The 14,960-nt window shown below is 37.7% G+C and overlaps 1 protein-coding gene across 2 annotated transcripts in view; it reads left to right on the forward strand.

Annotated features, from left to right (window-relative positions):
* The window catches only part of CTPS2 (CTP synthase 2), a 59,685-nt gene extending 44,947 nt beyond the window's left edge, over positions 1-14,738 (forward strand). For both annotated transcript variants that reach the window (XM_010725429.4, XM_085211582.1), the window contains exons 16-19: positions 1,420-1,516; positions 4,008-4,152; positions 9,239-9,349; positions 10,966-14,738. In XM_010725429.4, the coding sequence (XP_010723731.1) occupies positions 1,420-1,516; positions 4,008-4,152; positions 9,239-9,308 (312 nt within the window). In that variant the 3' untranslated portion in view covers positions 9,309-9,349; positions 10,966-14,738. The remainder of the gene's footprint in view (positions 1-1,419; positions 1,517-4,007; positions 4,153-9,238; positions 9,350-10,965) is intronic.
* Positions 14,739-14,960: the final 222 nt, after the last annotated feature.

A 14,960-nucleotide genomic window follows, 5' to 3' on the forward strand; every position in this document is an offset into this window, starting at 1 on the left:
CTGAGCTAACTTTGAAATTAGATCAGACTTCTCAAGGTTTTGTCCTGTCTTGCTTAGAAATTCTTTTGAGAGAGAGATTGCTCAATATCTTTGGACAATTTGTTCCAATGCTTAACCATTTATTGTGAGCTATGCTTCCTTTATATCTACCAGGAAATTCCTTGTTTGGTTTGCATCTTTAATGTCTCACTCTTCTGCTTTGCACCACCAAGCAGAATCTGGCTACATCTTCTTTATACCATCCCATTAGATAGCTGAAGTCAACAATCAACTCCACGCTTCACCTTCTCTTTTCTAGGTTGAACAAACCTAGCTCCCTCAGTCTCTTCTACATTATATGCGCTTCAGTCCCCCGAAACGTCCCAGTGGGCATCCTATAGACTTCCCAGTATTTTGTTAACATCTTTCTTGTGCTGAAGGGCCTGAAACTGGACATGGTATTGCAGAGGTGTTATTACAAGTTTTAAAGAAAGGAGAATAGTGTAGTGTACTGTCGTAACAAGATTGTTTCTTAAACTGTTTTTAACCACTACCTGACTTGACTTCCTATGAGATATTTGAAAGGTATAGGTTTATAATCTTTAAGTGTATTGCTCCTGAGCTGACTGGGTTTAGATTATGCTCAGGAAGTCCACATTCTTCTATAATCTAAACATAGGCAGACTTCAGGCATCTATAACTCAGAGGCTAATCCAGATCACTTGCTTCCTAGCAATTATCCCAATTCTACTGGCCTCTGGTATAGGTCCTCTTCAGTGTTTGAGAACATCTGAGCAAAGGCATCTCCGTATGTTCAAAATGCTATTGTCTAGGAAGACGGACAGTAGCTGGGCATGTTGTGTTAGTTCAGAAATGGTTCAGAAGGCACTTGACTCCTCAAGTATCTCTAAAGGGGCCTAAACTGTGAGATATATGCATGGTAAAATCTGTTTCAAACAATGCTAAGTTTCCTTTAAGCTGGGAAAAGAGTGCAGTGGTGATAAGGGTGTTTAGTTTGAATATTAATGGAGTAGGTAGAACATTACCAAGGAGATGAAACAGTTCATTCTAGAGCTCCTGTCTGGGTGATTTTTGACAGTTTATGCCATAGACAACCTTCCACTTGCTACCGTTGGCCATTTCAAAAATGAGGAATGCGTGCTCTTCAGGATCAGGAGGATAGTGAGCAAAAGAGACCCTGTCCTTAATTTTTTGTTTGTATTTATTATTAAGTTTTAAAGTTACTGACTCATCTCATGCTAATGTAAGCATGCTTATTTTTTGAAAGTTACTACCTGAGTATCAACAAAGAACGCAAAAATTCTCAGCTCTTTTTCCAAATATTTTTGTTCTTGCATACATAATAAAAGCATTACAGTTATATCAAAAAGTTGCATCAAAAAATAAATAAAACTACAACTGCTGTTTTCAATATTTCAGGTGAACCCAGAATTAACTCACTGCTTTGAAGAGAAAGGTTTGAAATTTGTTGGCCATGATACAGAAGGAAACAGAATGGAAATGATTGAACTGGAGAGTAAGTGTCTCACTTGTCTGTAGTAGTTTCTGTATCTGTTAAAACTACATAAACTGTTGGTAAGTAAATGGCAAGTAGGTCAGTACTTACCTGTTGAAACAGCCAGGATCATGTTAGGAGTTACTGCTGAGTCCACTTGTGTATAACAATAGATTAAGATTCAGTGGCTTTTAAGAGCCACTGTCTTATGTTTCTCCTCGGGGATTCTGCATGAATTAGGTTATCAGAGAGATACAGTTTCCGCAAAATATTGTAATTCTAGCTCAGTGCTACGTGGAATCACAGAATGATTTGGGAAGTTGTCTATTCCAACCCTCTGTTCAGAACAGCTGCCTTCGATCAGGTTGCTAAGAGCCATATCCAGTCATCCAGTCAAATTTTCGCTGTCTCCATATATGCAACTGGTTGGACTTCTTCTTGCCACTGTTCTTTGAATCCAGCAGTCTAGACATTTTTAAAACATTTTGTGGTTTACCCATTCCTTCCATAGCTTCCAATTTGGTTGCTAGGAAACCACGTTAAAAGTCTTGCTAAAGTCAGGATAAAGGAAAGCTACATGAGGACTCCCTTACAAGCTTTTTTTTTTTTTTTTTTTAAGTGACCTCAAATGCCATTGATTTAGATAAGCATGCATAGAAACTTATAAGACTACACTATCATTCTATAGAGTGCTATTTCTGACCAGATGTTTCTGAGAATTCTTTTTATACTCCATAGTATGCTGAAGAACATTCTTGTCATTTTGAACCAGGGTTTGAATATAGACATCTATTTGTAATATCAAGCAACTGTACCATAGAGAGTAAACTCAGAGCAAAAAGTACATATGAATTCATTAACTGTTAATTGTCATGATATTCTTTAATTTGTTCTTGATAGACTAATTTTCTTATGCAAGCTGAGACTATTTGGGAGACTATTTTATCTGTCCTGCATGAAACAACTTTTATAAAGAGCATCATTAAATAAATCAGGCAGGATTTTTTAAATTACATGTTACTGTAAAAAGAATGAAAGCAGCAGTAAAACCTGGAATTATTTCACAATGGGCTGCAAGGAGACTGATTACTAAAGCAGAAAAACAGTCATCATAGAGAGGAGGGTGGGTTGAAGCAGAAGCACAGAAGTAACAGCATACTAGGTAGCTAGGCAAAGCTTTTAGGAAAACATCCCCGCAGGAAATATTTGATGCTTTGTCTTATTTTGTTGCTTTAAAGAACTAAATTTCATAGCAGAGAGAGAGAAATTTTAGGATAAATTTAGGAACTCAGATCCTTTGTATGGCATAGGAACAGAGCAAAGAGGAGTATACTTATTTACATTGTTTATCTTCAGAGAATAAAAACCCCTGCATTCTTGTTATCACTTATTCCATATGGCAGAGAAATTCCTTGAATGTTTGGGATTGTTTTGGAAATTGGCCAATCAGAAAAGATCTGTGCTTGCTTTCGTCTTGTGTCCTGGTAGTAGAAATGGTTAACATTAGCTCCTTTCAACTCATATTTAGAGAAGGAACAGTTGTGCAACATGAAAGAGCACAAAAATATTGTTACATCCTTATCCTTCGAAGAAAGATAGGAGGGATGCAGAAGCAGTATTCATGAGTTGCTTTGACTGGAGAGGCAGCTGAAGATTGAAGAGAAGACTATTGATTAGTGTAATAAATGACACCAAATGCTGATGATATTGTCATCCTTCATCACAGAACATACAGTAGGAAAGCAGTGCACTATAGGAAATGGATGTAATTTGGCTGTAAAAAAAAAGATGGCTTCTGAATTAGGAAGAGGTTTCTAAGCAAAAGGAGAGACTATCCTAATGCTTTTCCAGTGGGAGCAAAAAGTCCTGAGGGGTGTTACGAGGACTTTTGCCCTTTGTATGTGACACTACATGATGCAGCTTCATTCAATAGCAGGAAACAGTATTATTGATCCAGCAGTTCCCTTCCAGGCCAAATTGTTTGAAACTTGTTTTCCCCCAGTTTTCAGTGTAAATTGCTTCCGTGTTCATCTTTTAGTGTGTAAGTAGTTGCTGTATTGCAGTGCCTAGTCTTTTATGAACTATTTTATTTTCCACTTAGATGCATATAGGTGCATGTCCTGAATATGCAAGCATAAATATAAATTTTGGATACCAAAACACTAGGAAAAAAAGCATGTGAAATGGTTAAATTATGGTTGCCTACATAGCATTGTTTTCTTCTGTATGTGTCTGTACATATTTATAATCCAGCTTTTAATTACATCGTTGGGCACGTTAAGGTTGAATCACAGGATGATTTTTCATTAATTTGCTTTACTAACCCTTTGCCACCATTGTCAGTTCCTTTCCATGGGGAAAAAAAAAAATGTTGAAGTTACCACCCTTCAATTCACACATGCTGATCTGACTTCTTGACTTCTATGTGGTATCTTCAAGAAACTTTTATTCCAACAGTTGTTCTAGTATCTTCTTAGATCTTTTAATTTTCTCTTTGACATCTGTCTTGTAGATCACCCATATTTTGTGGGAGTTCAGTTCCACCCAGAGTTTTCCTCAAGACCTATGAAACCTTCACCTCCATACCTTGGGCTGTTGCTTGCAGCAACTGGAACGCTTAACGCGTACTTGCAGCGTGGATGTAAATTGTCTCCAAGGTAATCTTTCTTATTTATTTGCCTGCAGTTTCAGTTACGTTATTGGAGGGAGGAGTATTCTGTCCATCAGCTCAGAAGACCAAGAAAGAAAAATGAGTTCTTCATATATTGATATATTTATTCTTGTGTATGCTCAGCATAAATTCTGGTGTAAATGTGTCTATAAACAGCTTATTCCTTCCTTTCTTCATTTACAGAGGATCTGAGGGCTACAGGTTTGATCCATGTTACAACCAGAAGGAAGTGAAAAAAACCTTTAGTAAAGCAAAGTGAAGTTAATTTTGCTTTTTGGCCTACTCTGTTAACTTACAATGAAATGGAATTCTTACCCAGTTACACTTTAATGGCTGCAGAAATAAAACAGAAAGGCCTGCCCAGAGAAAGCTGAGCACTGGAAAAGGAAAACGCTTTAAGGCTAAAATAGGAGCGTTTGCATAGGGAGAACTTTCAGGAGGGAATTTCATTGCTCATTACACACAACCACTCTCGACCTGCTGAGTGGAAAGGATTTCTAATTTAAACCTTTAGACCTCAGAATAATAATGATGTCATTGAACATTAAACCTAAGACATGTCATAACAAGACTTTGAATCAAATTTGAGGAGACAATTTTCTGTGCACCTCACCCAATACTGACTTACGTGAGTTATAGTTATGCTGTTGACTGCCACAGAGATGTAAAACAAACCCCAGCAAACAAAAAAGAATCCACCAAAAAAGCCCACATAAAACATCGAAGTTTTGAATAGTAACTCCAAGTCATTTTGTGCAGTCACTTAGAGAACGTGCTCTCTTAAAGTCAAGTAGCTTCTCCTAATAGTTGAGTGCTTTAGAGGCGTTATACCCTAGAAGTGCTTGCTTGTTTCCATTGACTGGTAAGATGCTGGTGATATCAAGCTTAGATGAAGATGTCTTGATGCTGTATGAATGGAATCCCATGCATGGAGACTCAGCTGACAGAGGGAACTTTTATCTGACCTAGGTACCTTCTGGCCTCTTGGTTGTAGGTTTCGTTATTTTGTGTCCTAATGAAAACCTTATCCCAGGCCCAGTTATGTGAGTGCAGAAGTCTGGCATGTTGGAAGTGAGGAGACTTGGTATATGATGAAGGGATTCTTTAATTGAGTTGTATTTTATGGAAGCATAGAATCATATGCTGATGGTGGATAGTACTGTTCTATAGAGACAAAAGCTTGAAAATATGTATTGAGCAATAGAGGTGACTGCAATTATAAGCATTGCACAAACAAAGTTTTAATAGCTGTAATTTTAATCATTCAGATTTTTGTGTGTGTGAGGTAAATAATAATAATTGATAGATTTGTTTTTACTAGGTTCTAGAAAGCTTATAAGAATTATTTATTTCAAACATCCGCAGCCTATGCTAAATACAATTACATTTATCTTTGATTTGCATTATGAAGAAATGCACTTAGCTTAGCTTCTGCCTTTGCTTAAGATAGCACTGTAACATTGCTAACATTCCTGGAAAAGGATTTTTTGATCAATTATATATAAAAAAGAAAGATGAAAAATGCTCCTCTGAAACTGTGTGAACTACTTAGTTTTCAAAGGAGTTCGAAAGATTTTCCAAGTGGAACAAATAAAACTTACAAGAAGTACCCATTTTTACAGTTCCCCATATTTTGTGACAAAAACATGGAAAGCAGGCAGTTCGGAGCTTATGAGCAGATTGCTGAGAAATACAGACTTAAAGTTACTCGATGAGTATTTGTTCTTGTTTTGCAGCTGAGATTGGTTGCTGAAGTGAAGCATTATAGCACTCCATAGATAGCCCTTGTGCCCCTAACTTTCAGCTGCCTCTCATATCATACTGGATCTTTTATCTTGTCTCCTTCCATACATTAGACTGCATAGCAAATGTGATGAAACTTCTGTCAGTAGAACAAAAACCTCTGCAATGGGTGTGGATTTAGTAATAATGGGCATGCAAACATGCAAAGAGAAAGCTGATTTTATTGCTATGTTGTGAAAAGATGGGGATCTGAGGAAAAGCACTGAAACAAAGCAAAAACCCATAATGTAATTTCTCAGCAGAGAATGTTTGCTAACTCCAGTCTGATTGCATGTGTACTGCAACTCTTCTTGCAATTCACTGCAAAGCAAAATACAAGCAAGGGTACTGTATTTCCATTAACTGTGTCTAGATTAGAGAGGGATTGATGTGACCATAATTCTTCATGTCTACACACTCAGTGGACTGTCTTAGACTGAAATGATTGACTAGATGTAGTGATGCTGCGTGCTCAGTGTTTTGTTCTGATTTTCTCTTGGTCTGAAATATAAATATAAGGCCCTGTGGTGCCAGGCTTATTTATTTTTCTTCCCACCACTTTCATAGCCAGCTCATTTAGGTAAGGCTTATACATCACACATAATAGTAGTAGATTTTTGTATTTAATATCTGTGTAGCAACTCAGTGTAATCTGGAAAGAAGCACATGTTTCTTCTTGAGAGGTAGTGGTTGTTTGGAGTTTTTCTTCAGATTATTTATCAACTGACTATGGTTTATATCACAGTAAATCTTATGAACTTGATATCAGTATTGGTTTGAAGATATAGTTCACAGGCCTAGATATGCCAAGATTCACATGTGCCTGTTTGCAGCTTATCTCTTGAGGAGGTTCAGGTTTTATGGGAGTCTAAATTGTTCTTGTTAACACAATGCCACAACTATCTGGGGATGCTAAGATAAATGATTCAAACAGCAAAAACTGAGAATGACAGTTATTGAGTCCGTAACCCATGGGCTGACCATTACCCCGGTATTTGCATTATCTTTCTTGCTACTGTGGTCTGCCTGTTAGAAATAAAACTGACTTACACCCAGCAGGACTCTTAAATTAGGAGAGAGTGTGGGGTGCTACTGCAAAATAGTCAAGAACATAGTGACCAGAGCCCTTCATTGGAATGTAGAATCAAATGTTGTACCATCTTTCTCCTGGGGATGAACTTGGGCTCTTCTCCATTCACCTTACTGGTGCTTAAGCATTTTTATTTAGATTTCCAGGGGCCTTGTAAAGATGTTCGGGGCTCTGGCACGTGTTGTTATGCCACTAGGCAGCAGAGCCAATAAAAGATAAAAACATAATGGAACTCTTCTCTGAAGGTTTTGGGTTTAAACCAGAGTTATCATGAAACTGCATGCCTCTCTGCAATCAGCAATTTTACTCTGTGTTCTGTAGACAATTTTTGCTATTTTGCTTTGATGTGAAAATGTAATCATGTTTAATAATACTGAATTTTTATTCCATGTGTTTCCATGGGTACTTTCAGAAAGAAGTAAGTACAGTGTCAGTGATGTTGTGTTTGTGTGTGTGCATCTGGCATGCTTGATCATACTGTTAACAACACTTTCCTCACTTGAACTGTGTAATTGTTTGCCAGCTGGTGGAATGATCAAATTGAGCATTTGTAGTTAGCCTGATATTATACACTCTTTACAAGAGTTGCATCAACGACATGAATGTCTTGCAAAGAAAGGGCAGAATGCTGGAGGTAAAGTCCTAATACTTGTTTGAGCAGTTGGAATATCTACCTTGTCTTTTACAAAAGTTGCTACAGTGATTTGCTGTAACTGTGGGGGTCTTTCCAAGCAGTCGGAGGTAAAAATTAAATGAGATGGCAGTTGGTTCCATTTCTCTTGTTGCACTCTGTTAAAATGGCTGACATTATCTTTGATTGTGTTTTTGCAAAGTGGAGAGAGTGAACTTCGGGCTAGAAAGCAGTACTCATTATGTACCAGTATGAATGAGTGCAGTTCCTTTACCATTCCTCATTATAGTTTACATCAAAGATCTCTAACTATGGGATTACTTAGTTCCCCTTGAGACACTATAGTTACTGAAGATCAGCTGATAAGGCTGTGTCTCGGTAGATCATAGGCTGCTTGTGTGCTTGATGGCCCAGCAGGAGATCCCGACCTGAGCTAGAGGGTTACATGACTGAGGTCCTGTTGGCTGAGAGATAAAATTGCATGATAAGAGCACAATGTGGCAAGGCAGTTGTGCAGTGATTGGAGTAGATGTGCTACCTAGTGCTGGTACTGGTGCTCCCACACAAATGAGGTTAGAGATCCCCACCTGTATTCTGTTAACCATATGCTACTCTCTGCAGTATCAGAGAACTGGCCAGAGCTATTACTGTTCACATATGCTCTTTAGTTTCCTGGGCTCCCTTTGCTGAATTCTGATCTTGGGAAATTCATATATGTGGAAAGCAAACTGCAGAGGTGTTGAAAGTTAATTCTTTGTGAGGCTTTATTGGAGGAGGCTAAGTCTGGAGTATTTTGTGAAGAGGTGCATTTTGTGCAGAGTTAAGATAAACCTCGAGACCTGATAGATACCACTGAATAGATTCTACAAGATCCTGTCCATATTGCTATGAATGTGGTTTGTGGGCACTTCTTTCAGTCATTGTGGTGATTCCTGTCCTTCACTGTTTCCTTGTTCTAGCCACTTATAAAATGATCACTTGCATGGCAGCTTGTTCTGTTAAAAAAAAATAAAAAATCTACTTCTCTCAAGATACAGCAAAAGGGGATAAAACAAATGGGAAAAGTGTCAGAATGATCTTTGGTGAAAATGCAAGAGTGAGAATCATAATTTAAATTTAAACAGAAGATTTCTGAGCAAATAGTTTTAACTTTTCTCTTGGTTAAAATATAGTTTTCTTTATCCCAAAGGAGAAATTTCTTTTAGTCTAACACTGAATACCTGTTGTTCTCCATGCTGTTGATCATGATCGCATGTGTGTGACATCAGCAAACTGTAGAATGAGCACACAGTATCCAAGCAGGGGAAGAAAAAAAAAAAAAAAAACAACACAAATTGAATATCCTGTTTGTATGGTGAAATATTGTTCCTCATAGACTTCAAACTTAAGCCGATTCCTGCAGAGGAATGCATTCTAAAATACCAGAATTGAACATTAGTTTAAAATAGTTTTCTGAAAATGTGATACATTTGAGGAAAGTGTGTGTCATATACATCCTCTGTGTGGGAGGGCTTGAAGTCAAACATGTATCACTGTACGTGTTTTCAAACTATGTATTGCTTTTAACAGTGAAAGCTACAGTGACCTCAGTGATGACAGCTCTCCAGAGAAAGAGTTTCCTAAATCAGAAACAAGCTAAAATGGTTGTCTGAGAACACAGAAATGGATGACGCTATTGAGGTAAAATGAATTGTTTTGATACTGCTTTATGACATTTATTTGTTCCTTACTTACAACAGGAGACAAAGTTACCTTGATTCTCCCTTGTTTTCAAATCCCATCTGAGAGCTCATGTTTTCTTCCTTGCCTGCAGCACTTAATTGTCATCCTTTTCTTCTGCTTAACTCTGCAATTGCATTATTAAAGTCTGCTAAGTGTTTTGAGTGCAGCTTATAGGTAAGATGCTGTACATAATCAAGTTGTGTTAGTGTTTGATAATTCCTGTTTGATAAAACAGGAATTGTTTTCTTTTTTGTTACTTCAGTTTGTAGGTATGGACCATTTTGAGTACATTGTGTTGACATGACTTTTTATTTTGTCTTAATATTCATCTGTAATTTTGTTTGTTGCCTTGTCATGTAACAAATGTATCCCAAGATAAATAGTTGGATTTAATCTGTGTAGTGATAGATACCCAAGAGTTTTATTGTATCATTGTTTGCTGCAGTGATGTTTATTGTAGGTCTGGTTGTTTCTTTCACTTGCAAAGATGGTAGCCATAAACTCCTTTTCAATTTGGAGATCAGATTTTCTGTGAGTCACCTGACCAACGCAGAATCTGAGTGTAAATCTTAATTTTCTCAACACATTAATCTGAGTTGTGGCTGTGTGGTACTCTCATCCATGTGTACACTAACATTTTTCAGTATTTCAGAGTACTTCTGTAAGCAGAAAACAACTTTCCCTCCTGTGATTTTATTCCACTCGTGTGGTTTAGTTACTAAGCAGCTGTGCTTAATTACTAAACAAGTTATTAAGGCTGCATATGAATGATGCATTTCCATGACCAATAAAATACTGGTGTGAGGTGCTAGAAATTGCATGACTTTTTCTGTGACTTTTATTTTTATTCTTCCCTCTTAGATATCGCATGTTAAAAATGGATGATAATCCTATGTTATGACAAAGGAGAACAGAATGTTTAGTAATTCCATGTTCTGATCCATACAGATACCGTACTGATGTATGTCTTAGAATGACCAAAAAATGAATGTACATAATGTTCCTTTTCACTCTTGCCCACATCCTCCCTACCTCCAAACATCGTTATAGCTCTATTTCTTTAGATTGTGTAGTACAGGATAGGCCCTTTAGCTTTGATCTTGCTTTTCTCAGTAGAACTTACAAATGATAATTCTGTTTTCCACTGCACTTATGACATTCTCAGTGCTTGCATGAATGTTCTTATGTGATGCTTTAAAGTAGTCAAGCACATTTTCTCTAAACATGTCACTAGTGGCTACTAAGTATATTCAACATAATTAGTCTAAAAAGAAATAACTAATCCAGATATAAACAGAGGATAAAAGCATTGGCTCACTTTGTTTTTTTTCTGTAGGGATGATTCTCCCAATTAATCAGAGCTGGATATGCATGTAGATCGTATTTAGTTGGGTTTATTTATTTATTTATTCTGTTTGACCTGTATGAAATTCATCTACCTGTAGTACTTATCATAAAACTGCTTTGGACTTGAGAGAAACTAACATAATCGTGAGTTAAGCTGAGTTAGAGAAGAAACGCTCTTAATCATTTTTTCCTTTCATTCTTCCTTTCCTTCTCTTTTTATGTTACAGAAAGTTGGAAACAGGTCAATATTGAATAGAAGAAAGTGAAGAAAGTGGAAGAGTAAGCTGCTTGAGGTCCTCGTAGTATCTCCTCCTGCACTGTTTTCAGTAATTCTCTTTAGCAAAACCTGTTTTGTATAAATGCTATTTTGCTTTAAAAAATGGTATAAATTGTTGTGCACTCAACTATTAATCATTTTTGATCTTGTTTTATATTTCAGAGTGATCTCAGGTGAATATGTGTTAGTTCACTAGTTCACAGTTATTTTTGCTTTAAGGGAAGATTTGAATGTTTCCACCTTAGGACAGTAAGAAAAAATACATTCATTCTTCTGAATGAGGTAGGAATGCATAAAATACTTAAGGGGAAGTTGTTCTTTACAGTTCATAGATAAAACAGTTTCAGATTTGCTTCTCTGTTAAGCTTGTTGTGTGTATATACATATAAATTTTATTTTTTTGCTGCTCAGTATGTACAAATAAGAAATTGTTTCTCTGTTTCAGCTCTGTGATTGTAATAATTGATGTTGGATATAAATGTCTCTTCACTTTATAAGTGATTCCTTTTGACCACAGTTCAAGTTTGTTTTCTCTGTTTTCCCTGAAAAATGTTATATCAAACAATTTTGACCTACCAAATTACAGAAGTGATAGTAGAAGATGCTTTTGTATTTACATTTTATAATAGAAAGGAAGTGCTCATATTTTAAAATGCAAGCTGTGCACTTGCATGAAGGTTGTAGAAGAACCAGTCATTAACCTGGAGTGTAGTCTGGGATCCAGATGCATAATACTATTTTAAGTTCAGTACTGAATATAATGATGAATTAAAGTTTACTCTTGTTTTCTTGCAGCCATTGATCCCTCCATTATCACGAGGCTCATTCCCCAGTAGAACAAAACAGTGTTTTCATTTAGAAATTGCAAGTTTACACCATTGTGTGACAAGTATAGGCTGCCCTTGCAAAGCCAGGACAGCAGCCAGAATCACTGAGACAATGAGGTACACTGTACTTTGTATAAGCTTGGATCCCATGAGCTGAATGGCAACAATGGAGTTGTCACAGAGGCTGGACCTGTAACAGGTTGGGCCCAAATGCCTGGAATGCCCCTTTCTTACAAAGAAAATTTTTATTTGTTAGCTTTAGGTTTCACTTTGGTTTTGGCAAAGTGGTGTTTTTAAGAGATCAAAAGGTTAGTACAAGGTTTAGCAGCACTAGTTATTGGAACCATTTGTTGGAAATATGAAGGTTGGGGACGGGCTTGGCTGCAGTAACTGTGAGATGAGTGAACTACAGCATCCTGTGCGGAGGAACCAGGGCAAATAAATAGGATTGCAAACCTGGACTTCAGGTGAGAAAACTTTGGCCTCTTCCTGAGCTTGGGGGAATCCTGTGGGCTTAGAGCCCTTGAAGGTAGGTATTCTAAGACATACAGTTAATATTCAAGGTTCACTTCCTCCATGCTTCAGATCGGTGCACCTCTACGAGTAAGAAGTCAAATGAAGTGGGGAGAAGACTTGGATGGATGAGCAAGAAACTCCAGGCTAAACTCAAAAGAGAGTAAAGAAGTACATGGAGAAAAAGGGGCAGGCCACTTTGTAGGAATATAAGAACATTGTTAGAGTATGCAGGAATGTGATGGGAAGGACTAAGGCCCACTTAATTAAATCTAGCAAGGGGAGTCAGGAGCAGTGAGAAGGGCTACTGCTACATCAATAGCAAAAGGAAGATTAGGGAAAAATGTGGACCCACTCCTGAATGGAATGGGTGCCTAATGATGGAGAGTACAGGGAAGGTAGAATAACCGAATGGCTTCTTTGCTTCAGTTGTTACTGCTAAGGCCAACAGCCCACAGGAATCCCATACTCTGGAGATAAAAGAGAAAGCTTGGAGAGAGTTTCCTGTGGTTAGTGATCATTTAAGCAAACCTGATATTCATGTATCCATGTACCACAATAGGAGGCAGCTATAAGTGCTGAATATGCTGGCAGATGTTATTGCTAGGCTACTCCATCATTTTTGCAAGATCGGAGATGGCCAGCATCATTTGAGTCTTCAAAAATGGCAAGAAGGACCCAGAAAACTACAGGCCAGTCAGTTTCATCTCTGTCCGTTGGAAGCTGATGAAACAACTTATTCTGGATGGCATCTTTAAGCATGTGGAAGAAAAGAGATCAGGAAGAACTGGCCGTGTAGATGGGGAGAGAGTACTGGCTGAAGTCAAAGTGGACAACAACAAGGTTTTTGATAGTGTCTCCCATTAACATCCTCATAGGTAAACTCAGGAAGTGGGGGTTAAATGAGTAATAACCATATGTATTAGTACAGAGTAGGGTCTGACATGCTGGAAGAGTAGTTCTGTGGACCAGGGAATCCTGGTGGAAAACAAGTTAACCATGAGCCAGCATGTGTCCTTTTGGCCAAAAAGACATTCAGATTGCTGGCCAAGAGTATTGCTAGCAGGTTGAAGAGGGTTATACTCTGCCTCCACTCAGCCCTGGTGAGGCTGTGTCCGGTTCTGAGTTTCCTGGAGGGAGTCCAGCAAAGTGGTGCAAAGATGATTAAGGAACTGGAGCATCAAGGGAGCTGAGCCGTTTTAGCCTGGAGGGAGACTGAGAGGGGATCTTATCAATGTATACAAATATCTTAAGTGGAGGGTGTCATGAGGATGGGACTATACTCTTCAATAGCACCCAGTAGCAATATGAGAGGGAATGGGCGCAAACACAGTAAGTTCCATTAGAATATGAGGAAAAGCTTATTTACTGTGAAGGTGATGGAGCGCTGGAACAAGCCACCTGAGAGATTGTGGAATTGTCCTTTCTGGAGGTCTTCAAAACTTGCCTGGACATGATCCTATGCAATCTGCTCTAGATGACCCTGCTTGGAGGCAGGGAAGAGGTTGGACCAGATGATCTCCAGAAGTCTCTTACAACTTAAGCCATTCAGAGTGTCTGTGTAAGTATCTGTACAAAAATAAGAGGTACCATATCCCTTTTGCAGCTTTGTAAAACAGTGAGTTTGAGAACTTTGCATTGCTTTAGGAAATCTCAAGTTGCACAACTAATTTCTCTCTTCACTAAATAACTTTTAATGATAAAGAAGTAAAAAACATGTTCTCTTGACTGAGATTGTTTTAAAGTTTTAAAGTGATCTGCAAATATGTGCCTTAGAAATAGAAGATATTGATGGAATTGGTATCACTGTGTCTTCCCCTATAAGAGATACTGGCTACTGGTTTTTGAAACCAGAATTTTCTCATTCTATCTGTAATGTTGAAATGCATTTTCAAATATATTTGTGTTATTCAGAAGTGTTAAGATGTTGTTCTAAAGAATCACTATGAACTGTGGTGTAGGGAATTTTTCACTTTGTCATTTCTAGTTGAATTTTCTGTCTGTGGTCATATCTGTCTGGTTGATATGGTCCTAGTTCATTAAGATGAAATATTAGGAGTTAAATGTCTTAGGAAACTACTGAAATTGGTTTTGTGTAGCTGTGTTACGGAGAAGTGATTTATCCCAGAAAGTTGAGGGGAAAACACACTGTGGAGTAAAGCTGGAAACAGCTCCTTAAACATCCAGACCTTTGTCAACCCTCTTCCTACTACACAAAAAACTAAATCCTGGAGATACACATGTCCCTGCCACAAAAAATCTATCTCCTACTTGAACTGACAAGAGGCAGCAACATGCCATTTCTAAATTGAAGGCATGCAGGTTTTTATTTGTACTTGAACCATGGAATTTGGATTTTAAGGAATAAAAATGGAATAAAGCAGTTTGCTTTGGATTTATCATTCCAAAGTGGAGGATGTAATTAAAGATGTATGGGGGGGGAAAAAATTTTTTTACTCTGAGTGGCCTGATCTATTTCTGTGCTTTCTGTGACCTTGTCTTGATCTGTTCTTCATCTGTGGGAAGCATGAATTGTTGAGCAGAGGACCTAACGTACAAAAGTCAAGTTGAAGTACTACTGGTTAAAAAGATATACTTGGAGCAC

The sequence above is a fragment of the Meleagris gallopavo genome, chromosome 1, assembly GCF_905368555.1.
Source record: "Meleagris gallopavo chromosome 1, MGAL_WU_HG_1.1, whole genome shotgun sequence".
Lineage (NCBI taxonomy): Eukaryota > Metazoa > Chordata > Aves > Galliformes > Phasianidae > Meleagris > Meleagris gallopavo.